The 17,709-nt window shown below is 42.9% G+C and overlaps 1 protein-coding gene across 2 annotated transcripts in view; it reads right to left on the bottom strand.

Moving 5' to 3' along the window:
* The window catches only part of CACNB2 (calcium voltage-gated channel auxiliary subunit beta 2), a 398,219-nt gene that overhangs the window by 23,060 nt on the left and 357,450 nt on the right, over positions 1-17,709 (bottom strand). For both annotated transcript variants that reach the window (XM_060006318.1, XM_060006319.1), the window contains 4 exons: positions 15,210-15,286; positions 10,016-10,149; positions 6,243-6,323; positions 5,727-5,785 (listed from right to left, as the gene is read on the bottom strand). In XM_060006318.1, the coding sequence (XP_059862301.1) occupies positions 5,727-5,785; positions 6,243-6,323; positions 10,016-10,149; positions 15,210-15,286 (351 nt within the window). The remainder of the gene's footprint in view (positions 1-5,726; positions 5,786-6,242; positions 6,324-10,015; positions 10,150-15,209; positions 15,287-17,709) is intronic.

Raw genomic sequence — 17,709 nt, 5'->3', positions numbered from 1 at the left:
ATAATGCCTAGCAGTGAAAACTCAAGCAGCAAATGAAGCATACGATTTAGAGGCAAGAAATAAATACCAAGGGGTACAGTTAAAAGAGGTAAAACTAGTTGCCCTCTGAGAGCAGGACATTCAGTAAAGTGTGGAAAGGGAATCACTGGCTTTTGCAAAAAAAAAAGAAAAAAAAGATCTCTTGATCTATATACTGTAAAATCCATCCTTTACTGTGTACACATCCCTGAATTTGGGCCAATTCATGAAGTCCTGTATCCACCATCACATTCATGACGCAGGACAGTTCCATCGCCTGCCCCACCCCACCCCTGTCAACCACGGAGCTGTTTTCCATCTCTATGGTTTTGCCTTTTCCAGAGCATCACTGTAGCCTTTTGAGCTGAGCCTCTTGCACTTTGCATAACGGATCTGAGATTCGTCCACGATGTTGTGTGTATCAGTAGTTCATTCCTTTTTATCACGGAGCGGGACTCCTATTTATAAAAAGTAAGTCTACTTGATTAAGCGTTTTGTACTTTGATGACAGGATTACTGAACGTGGAAAAAACGATAACCAGAAAAGAGATACTAAACACATCAACTTAAACATATTTAGTTTCCTTATGACTTCCCAAGGCATTCCCAAGTGAAACCAGACTGCTTACGTGGTTCTCTCTGTAGGCTGTGGAAGACAGCCACGGTTCTATTGCAACTCCTTAAGTCATTACTAGAGGTTCCGCCAAAAAAAACAGACCTTGAAAGTCCTAAGGGCCAAATTCTGGGGACAATTCAGTGTAGAGGAGCAGTCCTCAACCCTCACGGTGTATCGAAGTTGCCAGCAAAGATCTTACAGTTACACGAAGTCCCATCCTAGACTCTAGGTTTCGCTTAGTCACAGGTGGGATGTAAGTCTGTGGTGGGTTTTTTGTTTGTTTTTGTTTTTAAACCTCTGCAGATGATTCTAATATGCAGCCAGGGTAGATAACCACCGGTTTAGAAGAAGCTGTCTCACGTCTAAGTACATTTCCCACCTGACAAAGTGATGTAATATTTTCCAGGATGACTGATTTCCAGGAAGATTCCTTCACACAAGGTCACGGACCCATCCCTACAGAATTCAGTATGCATTCTGAACGCTTCTGTGTCGAGAGCTGACATGTTCAGAATCACTGGAGAGGACAACCGAATTCATCACTGATGGTGGCTTTCCTTCTTGCCCCCGACTTTCTTGTTAATTTACCTGTCGTGCTACTAGGTGAACAGGAAGATTGCTTTGTTCACGGGATGACACAGTTGTTTAGGGTGGATCCGACTGTAAATGGGCTCCTCTACTGCACATAACAGAAAGGATAATGGTTCATCATCTCTTCTTCGACCTGACACACTTAGTGCTATTTTAACAACCAGGACCATGACCCTGACAACTCTCCAGGGCTTCCACAAACGAACCTAACCGGGTTTCAGATGGAAAAGAATTCCTGTCAAGAATCTTTTCATCCTCAGCCCTTCCTTTCCTATTTTCTCCCTCTTGGGCTTTACATTTTAAAAAAAAAAATAAATTTTGTTTATTTAATAGATAATTCAGGAGTCATTCACTTTTCCCTTCTAGAATTACAGGTCTATTTAGAATTAGACACACCTGATACCTGGGATGAATTTCCACCCTCTGCTGCTGTCTGGTGACCAAAAGCAGACACCGAATGATTCAGTAACTCTGCGTGTCTTGCCTTGAATAAAAGAGTTAAAGTTTTGCACGGCTTTTTGAAATTCTCCCTTATGGACCCTGTTGCTTCCTTTGAGGGTCTTTATTTGGTGATCACAGGTCTAGAGTGTTGAACCCCAGTTTTATGAGATCAGATGAGCCAGGGCAGATCCACCCATAAAGCCATATGGAAATTACTTCTGGCCAGAAACAGAAGACGGATACAACATTGAGATATTGCCTTTGTTTGTTTCTTAAATGAAATCAATCTGGATGGCTGATACTTCAGAACATGGGTCCAAGATACACCCTATGGCTGGAATCTATCTTCCAAGTTCAAAACTTAGGTTGAAATAGAAGTGGTAAGTCAGGACACCCCACCTCACTTCCCCATCTTCGGCATTTAGAAAAGGGCAGTAGGTTAACTCAGGCACGGAAAGCAAAGTGCCTATTCTAGCAGAATTTTCTGGGTCAGCACGCTCGTGTAGACAATTCCAAATGGTGATAAATGACAAAGTCAAGAATAAAGAGGGGGAGGCTCTACATGGGCCCGATTAGAGGTATGCCTTTCATACGTGGCCAGAGCCTGATGGCCTTGGATCAAGCCAAGGACCAAGCCGTGTTTCCTGGCCTGAAATAAATTATATTTCATAAAGTTATGAAAAACCAAAGTATCCAATTAGGAGCCTTTGGGTAGGCAGACTTTGATTCTAAAGTCTTTTATTGAAACATAGATTCTATTTTTTTCTTGAAACATAGATTCTACTTTTTGTTTTCTATCTCTGTCCGTCCTTTGCTTGATGACTAACAATACTTATCCTGCTATAAAAGTTGCCCTCTTTGCCCGCCTCCCCTCCTGACTCCCACTGTGGAACAGCTGGAAGAAGGACTTTGGTTCTTGTCTTCTCTGAAGAAAGAATTCAGCAAAGAGACAGTGTTTATTAGAAGCAAAGTACGTGTGGAAGAGCACACGGGCAAACTGGCCGTGAGCTGTGTGCAACTGGGGTGGCTGAGGTCGCTTATATGGGGGCAGTTTTCTGGGTTGTCTCTGGCCAGTCATCTTGCTTGTGCCCATCTTTGGTCTGTCAAAGGGCAGCGGGCAACCAATTGCAGCTGCTCAGCCTAGGGCCTGTCTATCTCCTACCTCATGACCAGAAGTCAATATAAATCAGAAACACGTGTAGGAGCCTGTGTGGTCAAGGAAGGGAGTATTCAACTGAGAAATCTAAAAGAACAGTGCAACCTATAGATTCCATCTACTGTCCTTGTAACTGTCAGGTTGGAGAAGAAAGGGAATGTGGAGAAGAGAGGCACCCAACTTGTCTCATTAAAAATACAGAAGCATACCCTCGCTCTCTGTGCTCCCAGGTCCCTGCTAAGCTATTCTTAGTTTAAATTTGGAAGTTTCCATGTTAGACTCCAGTCCTATCTTTGGTGCTTCAGAAGTTGGCTTAACCTTTACTATGGTGCCCACTGGTTATTCGATTCAAGGCTTCCTTTCAATAGACCCTAAGTAAACTCCACGAAGCCAAGGCTGTCGTCTGATTTTGCGTCTCACGATGCTTGGCTCATAGAATATGCTCAAGAAGTATCTGCTGAAGGGATGGAGAGGCAAAGGGCTGGATTAAGTCCAAGCTGATTAACACGACACACTAAAGATGGGCCCGGCTTTGTTACCGGTCACCCCCTACCCTAGGGACTTCACCTGAAGACCTCTAGGTGGCGTCCAGGATGCACCTTCATGCCTGCACACACTTTAGACCCTCTACTGGACATGCCCTTCTCCTCCTAACTCACTGGTAAAATCTTAGGTACCATTTAAAAACCCTTCCTGGATGCTGACATCCCTAAGTCAGTGTCTTTTCATCCACTTGATGTTTTACTGCTCAAGGTCTCAGTTTATGGTTCACACATGAGCTCCTCACAGGCAGACACGGTGAATGGCTTCCACATGTCTGCATCCCTCCAGCAGACGTGTTTTCAACACCCATCCATTCATTGTTCACGCTGAGGACTGTTCTAGGCCTTGAGAACTGACCACCGTTCACAAAACAGACTAAAACCCTTGCCCTCGTGGAGCTTATATTCTAATTGTGGGAGAATGACAACAAAGGAAATGAATAAATAAAACTCATGAAACAGTTACGGGGAAAAAGTCAGGGAAGGAAGAGAGAACGTGTGCTTGTGTGTGTGCGCGCGCACATACACCAAGGAGAATATCTGAGGGAAAGTTCCTAGCACAGGGGCTGCAAGTGCAAAGGCCCCGAGGCGGGCATGCATCTGCTGTCTGGAACACTCACAGGACAGCAAGGAAGTGAGAGGCAGGAAGAGCATGAGCAAAGGGAAGTGGAGTACGACATACAGTCAAAGAGAAGGAGCGGGTGGGATGTGGATGGTCAGACCACACAGGGCCGTGCAGGCCACCGGAAGGACTTTGATTTTCACTGAGGGGAAGAGAAGCCACCTGACGGATCCGAACAAGGGAGTGACGAGATCCAGCTCACAGTGTGACAGGGTCGTGAATTGAGAGCAGACTTGAAGGAAGCAAAGCTCGAAGCAAGGATACAAGTTAGGAGGCTGTTTACTGCACTAATCTCGGGAGGAGACGATGGTGTCTCAGACCAAATGGATAGCAGAGGATGCGTGAGAAGTGGGGAGATTCTTGATATATTTTGAAGAGACAGACAACAGCATTTGCATGTGGAACGTAAGGGGAAAAGAACAGTCAAGGACGAGTCCATGTTCCAGGGCGGAAGGTCTTGGACTGAGAGACGAAGAGGTATGGATGGAAAGGTGGAAGACGGAAAGGGGCAGGTCAGGGATGGGGGGAGTTGGGAGGTCAAACTTGAGAAGTCCATGAGACACCTCAGTGATGATGTTGCACAGACAGTAGGACGTATGGGTCTGGGATTCAGAGGAGACCAGCAAAGAAATGCTGTTTAAAAGTCCGACATCGAATGGAATCACCAAAGGAGGGAGTGTGGATAGAGGAGAGAAGACAGAGGACAGCCCTGGGCTCTCCAAGATGTCAAGCTGATGAGGAAGAGCCAGCCAAGGAGACGACGGAGCTGCTAGTCAGATAGAAGAAACCCAGAAAAGCGTGGCTCTAGAAACCAAGCAGATGAAGTATTTAAAAGAGGATGGAGCAGTCCGCCATGTTGATTAGGAGGAGGGCTGAGGATCCCCTCCTGGATTTATCAACGTGAAGGTCACTGGTGATCTGACGTGACTAGTTTGGGGTAAGTGATGGGGAGGTAACTGGAGTAGGTTCCAAAGACTCAGGAGAGAGCAAGTACACACAACTTGTTCAAGGAGAGTTGCTATAAAGAAAAGAAGGAAAACGGGACAGCTAGAGGGGCATATGAGGTCAAATTTTGCCAAAGGGGTAACAACTCCATTTTTATGTGCTGATGGTGTTTCCATTAGAAGGAGAAATACTGCCGAGGAGAGAGGGAAGGGCTGTGATAGCTGTGTTGGTGTGGGGATGGGGAACTGGGACCTAGCACCCAGGTAGGGGTCATTGCTCACAGTAACAGGAGAAAAGGCGGAGCATTCAGGCAAATACACAAGGGGGGATAGGTGTGTGGTGGGATCGCTTGGACCGCCTCCTCTGTTTGCCTCTGTTTTCTCAATGAAATAGGAAGCAAATTCCCGGGAGAGCTCGAGAGGAGAAGGGTTTGATGAGAGAGGAAGTGGTATGAAAGCCTTTTAGAAGAGTAGAGAAGTGCATGGAAGAGGCATACAGGGTATGATTTCTGGGCAGCGTTGAGGGCCAGCTGATCATGAATTTAGGGTGAGATTCATCAGCAGGGGTTTGGCCAAGTTCAGCTTACGGATGCAGGTGTAAGAACAGAGAGCTGAGGAGGTGCCAAGCAAATACGACAAATATTGACTGAAGCCGATCGAACTGAACGGAACTTTCTTCCTGTCACCACAGAGACTTCAGAAGTGAGTTTCTTCTTGGGATCACATGCCTGTCCCACCCAGGTTTCATCATCTTCACAACAAAAATCCACAAAACCCAGAATTCTGAAATACTCACCGCCCTTCGAATCTGTGTTTTAAAAAATCGAACAATGCCTTTTGCATCATATCTGTGACCTGCAATTGAGTAAGCAATAGGAGACAATAAAATATTACTAATTATGACAAAACAATTTTACTACCCTTAAGAATGTCTGAAAACCTGGGCTTTCCATTGGGAAAAAGTAGCATGTGAGGTCGCCCCTGTTTTCCGTCGCTGAGCTCTGATACAGTAACAATCAAAAAGACAAAGTTCCCCAGACTAACTCTGGGAGTGACAATTAATGACATCGCAAGGGGTTTCAGTCACTCTCCAGTTGATACTCTCTCTCCAGACTGAGTCAACTGTAGCTCACAAGGCGACAGCCAAGAAAACAAAATAGAACAGGACAGGTAGCAACGTACACTGTGGCTTGAGAACAACATGCTTTACTGCCGCAGCTCTTTTCTAAGTTCAAGAGTCAGGAGAGGGAGGTGGGGTTGCAAAGCAGTTCGGCATGCAAGGTCCAGGGTACTCCCGAGGGCAGCTACCTACCTCGTACCCCTTCAGAGAGGGGCCCACCAGGACCACAGGTCGCATAGAAGGGACCACGTCATAAGGAGGGGTGTGCTCTGTCTGCAGAGAGAGAGGAGATGCCTTCAGATGGTTAAAAGGCAGAAGGAACTCAAATCTTTTATGTATAAACTGTTCTGTCTCAACTCTGCTATACGAGGCACTACCTTTCCAGACACTTCCTTTTTTTTTTTTTTTTTTTCACTTGCCTCTTTTTCTAAATAAACCCAATCCAAGACCGGGTGGGTTTATTTCCTTCACGTTTCGAAGTGACTGAGCTCTCTACAGTTTTCTGGCTCTCCTTAAAAAATGCTCCTCACGTTCCTAAAGCAGGAGGGGCCGCTTTTGAACAGAAGCTAGTTGGTAGGACAGAAACATGCCTCATGCAGGAGAGGTGCTCTTAGGCTTGACTAGAGGTTAATATTGCTTTTCAGGTGGCATTTGAGTTTTCTCAAGAGTCGCGTGATCAGACCTCACGTGGTTAATTACAAGGACAAGAATTTGGGTCTTAGATGTTGGTCTTACCTGGATAAAACCTCATTTCAAAACATTACCAAATACTTGACAGTTTCTGTTTTGCTGTGAGAGTTTAGATGAGCCTGCATGCTTGTTCCGGTAGAGGGAATCACGATCACTATACACAGCTGAGGGACTCACATTTTTAGATTTTTGGTTTCTATCCCTTGGAACTTAAACACTCGAAATGTAAGGTTTACGTGCCTTGGAGGGAAGGTGGTTTCTGTGTGTGAGATAATATATCCAAGCAGGCCTCCGTGGCCTCAAAAGGTTCATTGTCATCTTGCACATCTCACATGCTTCTTAAGAACTGTTTAGGAGGTGTTTCTGTTACATAACTAATTCATGCCCTCCCACAATAATTTATTTCTTTTTTAGAAGAGCAGGGGGAGGACCTAATTTTGTAGCAATTTCTAAAACTTGCAACAATTTTCAGCTCTCCTGCTTCCAATAAAATAACGAAAATAAAGCTTTTTCCAAAAATTAGATAACTCATTTGTTTGATAATCTTAAAATCCCCTATTTTAATAGCAGAAAATGTTAAAGTGACCCCAAAAATGACTTTTTTTTTTTTTTTTAATGTAGAAGAAAGAGCTATGGCCTGAGACACTGGGATAAACAAATCATGGTGACAGGAATCTTCCTGCATTGAGGAGTGTCTGAAAAAATATATATTTTAAGAATCACACAGACCCAAAGAAAAATCTTCTCCAAACTATTTGGAGAATTTGATCACATCGCAAATGTGAACGTCATTAGTGTACCAGGCTGTCGCATGACAGAACATGTCACTGTTGCTTAAAATGGCCCTTCACGAACTTTCTGACTTTGATCGAATTTAACTCACTGGGGGGAAGGGGGAGGGGATGAAAAAGCATTTCAAATTCAAAAGGTTCCATCTGAGCTTTTGCCAAGAGTCACAGACAATCTAATCCAAGGCGAGAAAATATTACTGTGACTGGGCTGTCAGATTTTACTGCTGAAAACTTCAGTGTTCAAAGTGAATTTTTTTTTTCTTTTTTTTTCAAAGTGAATTTTAATAGACACAATCAAGGTGGAAGACATTTTTAAACAGAAGAAAAAAAAAAAAAACCAAGACAAACATAATACAGTGACAGCACAAATGCCACGCAAGCACCACTCTACAAGCAACTTAAAACGTGGCAAATCATCTCATCATTGCATCTCAGGTTGTTTCTTTTGGTTTCTGAACTCTACATTGAAGCTGACCACGTCATCAGTAACATAAGAAGAATGAATACCGGTGCCGAAGGCATCATAAGCATATTCGTGAAATGATTACATTAAATTCATTCATCAAATTCATTCATGAAATTATTGCATTTATACCACCTGAGATCATGTTGAAAGTGTTTAGAAACCAAGTCCTTATAACTATGCCGTCTAAGAATACCTTTTCCACTGTTATAAGTTGCACGCACTTTAGGAACAGCTCCCAAGAAATTTTATTTCAGGTCTTTAAATATGCAGTGGCCCAGTATTGGACGGGTCTTGGGTTCCTTTGATTTGTGACTGCCGACTAGCAAAGTGTTGCCCGTGCTGGTAAGTCAGCCTTTTTATCAGTAGGGTAGCAGAAATGACCTTATTTGATGGAATATTGGTACTCTGTGCTCTACGGACCATGACACCATCCTTTTCATCTATCCTTTCCTGCTAAGTGTAATGTGTTCCAATTATTTAGTGGAAGAACTACGATAAACATTTTTCAAGTTCTGGAATTTAAGAGTCAGCAAACTTCAAAAACCTATCAGCGAACGTGGTTTTCGTTCCTGTCGCTGTTCTGTAAAGCCCAGAGCAGCTGAGCAAGGCTGCGTTTCTAGGTTTCTGCTGCTCTGAACACTGAGTCACCTGGCTGCACGTTTTAGCCGTGACAAGAAGACAGGACCAGAGACATGGACCCACTGTCGTGGATGGACATCCAGCTAGGGCTTTCGGTGTTCACACAAAAATCCAGGTGTTTTAGTCTGTGCCTGGAGTGGCTAGGTCTTCCATGATGAAAGCAACCATAATTTACTTAAAAAATAAAACGAAACACAGTTCAGCATCGGACACCTCACTGATGACTCAGAGTTCCTCCACAGGGCAGAATCCTCGTGCACAGAGAAGAGCTCAGGGCATGGACAGTCGAAGGGGGAGTAGATTCTACTCCACCCCTGAGTGTCATGAGAGGTTGTGCCGGACTTGCTGACGTCACAAAGAATAACTCTAAAAGACAGCACAGCACAGCAGGCGGTGGGCAGTGGCGTGTAAAAGAAGGGAAGGAAAGAAGGGGATGGTAGGGGAGGTATCCTTAGAAAATAACGCTTTGGAGCTACAAAATGTGCTGGAGGAAACAGACTTTGGAATCAGTGGGGCGCAGAAATAGCCTAGTTTCCAGTCAGGGGACGAAAAACATCACTGGGTAGCATCTTGGTCGGCCAGCGGCACAGGCTCTACGCACGCACAGCCACCGTGCCGCCATCCGACGGGGGGATGCTGAGGTCTGAGTAACACTGGGAGAGGGTTTACACATGACAACAGGAGAAACTCAGAGTAAACCGCCAAAACAAGCCTGCAGTTTCCCACCGGTCTTGTTCATCGGCAGATTTTGCTCCTAGTGGATCAGAAGTTTAAATGCTGACTAAATTAAAAATTGAAGAATTGAAAAAAATGTTTTAGTACAAGCTATGTATCTGGATATCCTAAACCAGAATATAATGATGGTTTTAATAGGCTTGATTATCAGTTAAATTTCTGCAGAAGAGAGAGAAAGAGACAGAAGCATGCACAGGAGAGGTGCATTCCATGGAGTTGTCAGCGTTTGACGTTCCTTGAATGTTGGAACGAATGCCCTTGGGGGGGTAGATATTATTCCATCAAAAAGGCTAAGTACTGCAATGGTGATTTCACAGGTCACTCACCGAATTTAGTTGGTTGGAAATGCATGGGCTCAGTTAGCGGCTTGATAGGTTCTTTTCATAGGACAGAACTGATTGTATCGAATAAAACTGTGGGATTGAATGCTAATGATGCCAGGGGCAGGATAAACACAGCTTATGTCAATGTGAACTTACCGATTTCTGCTTCTGCTTAGCTACAGCAGCATGGAAAAGAAACAAAGAATAACAAAGCATGCATGTTATTGGCTTTATCAAGGACGCAGACAGTCCACAGGACTAGAAATGTGACGTAGTGCAGTTGGGCACGTGGACAGACGCAAGCTTGGAAGTTCATGTTACCTTCTTAAAGAAGGGCATTCTTTTCTCTTTGGAGTGGGGTGACGTTACACTGTTTGCACTGGGTTTAGGGGAGCGGTGGTTTGCTGGAATATCATTGTCTTCTGCATCTAAGCCAGTAGCATCTATGTCTATAGCTATATACAGACAAACAATTCAAAAATCATCAGGTAGACAGGAGAGGAAAAATCGGTTATCAAAAAAATAAAACGAAAAGCAAACAAAACTAACCACAGTCAAAGATCTATCATGAGTGCTCAGCACAGTAAACAAAGTACAATTTCAAGGTAAAGCACATGAAGAATGTAATCAAATCAAACAGAAAGATGCTCTCATAATATCTGTGTGCTTGGACACATCAGTTTCACGCTACATCTCTCGAGTAAGATTTTTCAGAGAAACAAGTTTTTAATTTGTAGTTTTGTTTCAAATATACTATGATATTTTCCAAATCAACTGTCTATGAGTAACAGGACAGAACACCTTCACTTCTTCCCAGAGCTTAAAGCAGCTTTCAGATAACCAGCAACTACATGGGAAACCTTTATCACATTGTGCCTCTGATATCTTATTGCGCTTGGTTTTGTGTGAAAATAAGGGCAGTGTGAAAAGGTTCACCGAAATCACAACAGGCACTTGAGGGAAAGAGAGAATAGAAAATCCTAAACCCAGCAACACAAAGAAGTTATACACAAGGCAAATGATTCTGGAGGGACCAGGATGGACCAGATTAAAATGATTTCACGATGATGTGAGCACCCCCGAGGCAGGCCTGATTGAAGACTAATTGGAAACCCCTGGATCCAATGATGTCCAAATGAAATGAATCTCATACAATGATCGGCGCCTCCCGATGATTTGATATAAACTCACTGGATTTACATGAGAGGCAGATGCAGAAGGGCAGGCAGACCCGAGAGAATATGCCACCGACCTCCTCATCTGGAGAATGAGGGGTTTCGATCTGTGGTTCCACATGTTTTCAACTTTATAACTCTCGGGTCCTGAAAACAGAGCCCTGGAGAATTAAGTCTCCAGTGAAAAAAGATCCAGCATCTCACTGTGACGTTTATACGGTGCATCCACGCGCGATCACGCGCGAATTCGATCCTCGGTGGAATCAGAGCTGGAAGGCATTTGAGAAAATCAACTGCAACTCTCTTGCTTTTCAAGATCGAAAAGAAATTCTCAGAGTTGAAGGGACTTGTTTTTGGTGAAAACTTGGAATCTAGCTCTTCTGCCTCTGTGATGCTGTACGACTCTCCGGCCGAGGTCCCGCCACAATCCCGGTACCCTCATCCAATTGCCTAAGCTTCCCAGGTGGGCTCGTGTCCTCAGCGTCAGGATTCAGGAAGATATTACAGAGCTGAGCTCACTAGGAAGTTATTGTGTCCTTTAGGTGAGGTCACGTAGAAGAAGAGAGGAAGAAATCGACTCGCCCCGGGACAGCATCATATCACACATGTAGCTCTCTTAACAAAAACCACAGTACATTCAGACGTAAGGACCAAAATTACTATTGCGAAAGGACGGACGGCTCAGTGTTGCAAAACCTTAGCTTCCATTCCCTGTGAAACATAAGCTGCCCTGGTGCTCCTGACAGCCGCCTGGAACCTTTCCAAATGACTGGAGATCATCTGACAGGCATCACGTTATTTTTCAGTGTTGAAGTTATTACAGATATTAGATGATTCACTCAGCCTTTCGAAAATTAGGCTCTCCTGTTGAATTGTTCCTCTGCATTTCATTAGGTCGAATCTCTAGGATGGAGCGAACACCTGACATCGTTAGCACAGTGTTGCAAATGTCAGCTCTTGCTTGCATGAAGATGAGGTAAGAATGCTCTTTCTCCAGTGACAGTCATAACACAATGAGTTAATTTCAGGTATATAGTCAGGCATACCTAGTAGGTATGCCTTTCTCTTTGCCCCATCTATGCCTTTGCATAAGCTAAGAGGTTCCGCACGTGTTGTAGAATGGAAACGTTATGAAATGTGCCTAGTGGTTTGAACTGATGCTGACTTGCATACCACCCGATGATGCTTTTCCCTGCATCTCAATTTAGGGAGCATGTTATTCACGTCTTCCTGGGTGAGACGGAGAGGATCTGGCTCAGTTTTTCATTATCCCTATAGTATGCCTTAAGTCAAACCAAATAAGCTTCCCTTCTGGTGCTCAATTCCCATATGCTCCTACCTTTCTAGTCTTTTACGGGGCTGATAAAGGCCACATTCAAGGGACAGTCCCCTTGAGAGCCTCTCTGAAACTGAGGATACCTAATGGCCTGTCACTGTTGACAGGACCCTGGGATGGCAAAGTTCGTGAACTGAATTTTATGATCTGTCCATTGGGTTTTTGATTTAAAGGAAGAGTGGAAACGTGTAAAAAGGTGAGCTGTACCATTGCCCAGATATTCGGCTGCCCCCTCACATAGCCTGAGTCAGGTTTGAAATTTACCTGTATTTGGACACAAGGGCTCAAAATCCTAGATTGAGGACTTTGCCATCTACTAGTCCTGATTTTGGCTAACTGAAATCTAAAAGCATCTGGGTTTGTCCTCAGACGCAGAATCCTAAAACACTTGGCTACCTTCAGGACACGTTAAAGAAATGTACTGTGCGTTAAGGGGCGCCTTCAACTCTCTTCATAGTTCTGTATATACTTTATTAGGTTCAGATGGTTCTCCTTGTACTGAGAGAGGTGAGATGTTCCCCTTTCTAATTTCATACTTGCATTGGCATACCTTGGCAAACCTTAGTATTTACTTGGGAAAAACCGCTTCCTTTAAAAAATAGCTTCTTTTCTTCACTAGCACGCTTTAGTTTAAAAATTATTTATTTATTTGGGCAGAGACCCTTGGGAACATTTCTTGAACTCTAAATTTAGATGTAATCTTAGACAGTTGGGTCGAGTTGAGTGGCACGCTGGGGCAGAGGGTGCAGACACACATGTGTAGGTATGGGGTACGCGCTGTGCAACCAACTACTACCTCATTCCCCAGGGGTGAGGTGGAAATTTTTCCTTTTCCACATCCTGGAGAACCTCCAGTTATATTTCCTCTGGGCAAAGGCTTCTGTTCTTTAGTCTCGCAATGAGTGAGGTGAATTGTAGGTAGGGCCTCGGGAAACAAAGATGACGATGATGATAGGGGACCTATCCACATTTGATAGATTAGGCAGGGTTCCCTGCAGGCGGGGTGGAAGACTCTCTCTGTAGAATTTTCTGATGTCTTCAGTTAAGTAAGTTGTAGTATTGATACGAAAGTTATAGCAGGAGCCTGATGGACCCATTATACATTTTGCAGTTGGTTAAAATTTCCCGTTCACTTAGTCACAGTGTTTTCTACTCTTGGGATTCAGAAAAGTGATTCCAAAGTCCTGTCTCTGTATAAAACTCAGGGAGTGAAGTTTGCAATCTCTTTTTTATCTTTACACTGTGGTTTTAATTTTTTTTACCATGTCAACACTTCCACATTGTAAGGCCAAGATGATGGAGAGATTGTTTTCCGAAAACAAAAATTATCCGTGTTTTAAAGAACATACTTCGTAGTTAACTTGTCTTTTTTTAAACTGAAGTATAGTTGGCTTACTATGTTGCGTTAATTTCTGCTGTACAGCAAAGTGATTCCATTATACATATATATATATATATATATAACATATATATATATTCTCTTTTATATTCTTTTCCACTATGGTTGATCTCAGGACATTGAATAAAAAAATCATCTGTATTATATGAAACTCTTAATTGAACTTGATGCTTAGGAATGCCTAACATCTGGCTACAAAAATGAAATGTTATTTTCCAGACACACTGACTTATTCTTCAGGAAGCACGTGCCAGGTCTCGTGATGTGGCCGAAACGGTGAGAAGGCTACATTTCGGTTACAGGGAATGGAAAACCCCTCCCGGTTGACGGAAGTGGGGTTGACAGTCTGGGGCCAGAGCTGCCACTTTATCACAATGTGAACTGGCGTTTTCCCATTTCTGGAGCCTCATGACCGTCCTCAGGACTCTCCGGGACAGTTTTGAAGACACAGAGGAAGAGTATAAGGTTTGTATCATAATCCCTGCAACTCCACCCATTGGAGAAAGGGCACAGATAAGCCCCCTTTCGCCTGGGCACTCAGGGAACATCTACTCAGCCACCATCAAGAGAAGACACCAACCTCACACCGTACCTAAAGGATTTCGATGCTTCCTTTCAAACATATCATTTGACTTAGTTTGGGGCAACTTAGAATTATTGCGAGTTGTCAGTACCTGGTTTTGGAAATCAGTACACCTTCTAAAATTACTTCTCATTGTGCTCAGATTTTGCTCGCTCAACAAGTCCTCTAGTTTTTCCTAAGAAGCCCGGCATCGTCTCTGAAAGCTGCCCGCATCCAGGAACAAGGCATGATCGTCAGCAACGAGGGGGGTCCTGCTCTTGAGGCAGTCAGAGTGCAACTACGTTGTTCCTAGACTTCTCCACGGATGCGTGCTTCTCTGTCTTTGACCTCGTCCCACTTCCAGCTTCCTAGAAATCCACAAAAGCTCCACTGGCCACCCCTTATCACGTTACTCTGGCTCTCAATTGCACCTCTTAGCGAACGAAGACTCTGATCATGGGTTTTCATCCAATTTGACCAATTCGTCTCCTGTGTACATAGAACTCCAAGTTCAACACGGAATGGCAGAGTTGCCAGATTGAGCAAATACAAATTCAGTTAATGAATTTCAGCTAGACGATGAAAAATTTTTCAAGTATGTCTGGTACAATATTGACTTCTACTAAAAGTATGATTCATTGTTTATCTGAAATTCACATGTATGTTGGTGTCCTTCTTCAGCACTTTGGAAAGAAAACAGTACTCACTCTTCCTACCAGCGTGGCTGTAGTGGACTTTCATCCATTTACTGCCCATGACACTGCCGGGGACCATGGTGGTGGTCAGGGCTAGAAAGTCAAATCCGCTCACCACTTTGATCATCTAAGCAGTGAACACACTGACACCGTTTCTTTTCTTTCAAAGCCAGAAAGAAAGTTGCCCCAATGGTCCCTAACTCCAGGTGGCCACACTCATTTCTGATCCCTCTGAACACCTCAAGGGTTAACCTAGTGATTCAGTCTATGGAAACTCACACAACTAGGTAAAGACGGAGGAAAGCATGAAATGCAGTATGTATCGTTCAGCACTTACTACCTACTTACCAGATGACGGAGGTGTAGATTTTCTGGAACTAGGTACTATGTCACCCAAACTGGATGATGAATTTCCTCCTGATTTACTGGAGTAAAGCAAAAATTTATATTACAACTGACACTTATTTCGGAGATTAAAACATCTGTAATGCTCAATAAACATGATTTACTCATTATGTTTTTATTGAACTTTAAATCTGTCTTGCCTCCAAGGAGGCAAAGAGTAATTTCCCAGTGGAGACTCCTAGAGTGCTCGACATAGCCGTGTCAAGGTCTCTGTTGCAAATTCAGGGATTAATTTGAAAAGGCCCTGAGAGAATGGAAGAAAACTTGGGTACTTGCTGCAGTCCTCAAATTCTCTGCCAGGATCCCAGACAGATAAGAGCAAAGATTTCCTCTGCTTCTTATTTTCAAGACTTGGAAGCAGTGTGCAAACCTGCAGGCTAACAGCCAAACGTCTTGTTTAATTCTTGTTGGGTTTCTGCTCCTTTGTCTTAGCTGGCTTCTTTTTTAGTGTACCAAGATGGAACGTATTCAAGTTTTTACAAGCAACCTATTAAAAAAATCCCCAACAACACAGCTATGCTAAAACCTGCCAACCTTTAAAAGACACACGGGGGAACACGAGAAAGTGTTCTATGATTTAACCCTCAGAGTGTATCTGGAACATTCCTCAAGCATGGCTAAACGTGGAGGATTCAGCTTGGTTCATTTAGGAACCATCTGAACAGTGTATACTTCAGAACTACCAAATTCTATCATGAATCCAAGACACGCCTTAGTGTCTTAGAAACTTTGGGGTTAATATTAGAACGGTGGCATTTATGTTTTTACCAGTGGCCAGCATGCTAAATAATACACCACACGGCCCCTTCACAGAGATGGATAGAAAGGAACATTTTAAAAGAGTGACATGGAATTTCAGCAAGACAGTCTCATGGCCAAATGTTTATTGTCATAGCCAAGCCAGGGTCTAGTGGAAAGAATCCGCTACAGTGTCTATGCATCCAAGGGTGATAATTAATATTCTGTAAATATTTACATGGATTTACTATTTCATGAATATTAGTATGAAAATATAAGTTCCACTAAAATACCAGTGACAGGCTGAATTTTATTGCTACCATTCTGGCATTTTAATGTGTAAAAAAGACAAACATCGAAAGCTTTAAGCAAGACCAGGAGGCCTCTGTATCTTTTTCAGGTTCTTAAAAGATATCCCAGCACGTTTAATAAGGATACCAGATGATATGTAAAAGTAATAAAAAGTGGTATTTAGAGAAGCCATTTCTGGCAGTTATACAAGAATGCCCATTACCAAGCCCAACGCGTTTTCTTCCACAAGTTTTTTTTTTTCTTTTTTTAAACTGCTAAGTCTAATTCCAGTTCAAACTTGGGTTTGTTTTACATTCGCTTCGAATTTCCGTAACAGTCAAAGTATTATTTGAATTGTGTAAAATTGTGACAAACACTGCAAAGAGTTAAAATGTTCAGAATGCAAATTTGCCCTTCATGTTTAATTCTATAAAAATGCTACGTTCTTGAGCTGTTCTCCAATTCTACTGCCTTTGATTTCTGCTGATTTTTTTTATAATTTACACATCTGAGTTTTATAATACTGCTGAATTCTGAGTTTTATAATACTGCCTGAAAGTTATGCCCTCAAAACATAAGTGTATTTAAAATGTTTGGAGACAGATGTAAGAACCTCTGAAAACAAGAAGAAGTATTTTCACCTACTTGGGCAAAAGCTTAGGTAAAGAGACAGGACAAAATAAAATCCAGAAAAATCAAAGGAAAATGAATATGGTTACAGGAAACGTAAACGAGTTCCTTAGAACAGGTATGAGGTGTTACACTACTCAAATACAGATAATTTATAGTTCTTTAAGGAAAAAATGCAATAGCAAAATAACACAGCTAATACAGTAGATAAGAACAGACGGCAATAATAATAACGATTCGTTCTGTGCTTGCCTGGACAGGCCCTGGTTGCACGATTTCACAGCACATAGGCCTCTGAAGTCAAGCTACAGACAGATGGATTTTGGTTACCTCCTGATTCTACCTTACTTGCTGTGCAACCTTGGTCAAGTTCCCTAAATTCTCTCAGCCTGTTTCCTCATCTGCGAAGACGAGGCCCAAATACCTACCATTCCTGTAGGTTCTTATAAAGCTGAGCTGATCGCTAATGGCTAGACCAGGGATCCCCAGCTGGGAGGCAAAGGAAACCCTACCTTCTTAACAATTTGGCAAAATGTCTCCCATCCTACTCCTTGAGAAGTAGTTTTCCTTTCTCAGTTTGTATATGAAGAAGCAGAGAAAGATTGTATTAACTAGCATTAAGAAACCATTCTCAATACAGAGAATAGAAAAAGATACAATAAAGCCAATACAAGACTAGAAATCAAAAAAATGGCATCAGATCTTCAACGTCCTACAAGAAAGATGCCCGGCTTTGTATATCTACACGAATCTACTTTTATATGACCAAATGCATTCACAGTCT

Source organism: Delphinus delphis, chromosome 2, assembly GCF_949987515.2.
Source record: "Delphinus delphis chromosome 2, mDelDel1.2, whole genome shotgun sequence".
NCBI lineage: Eukaryota > Metazoa > Chordata > Mammalia > Artiodactyla > Delphinidae > Delphinus > Delphinus delphis.
Note: the sequence above shows the minus strand (reverse complement) of the source record. Positions and strands in the feature narration are given on the sequence as shown.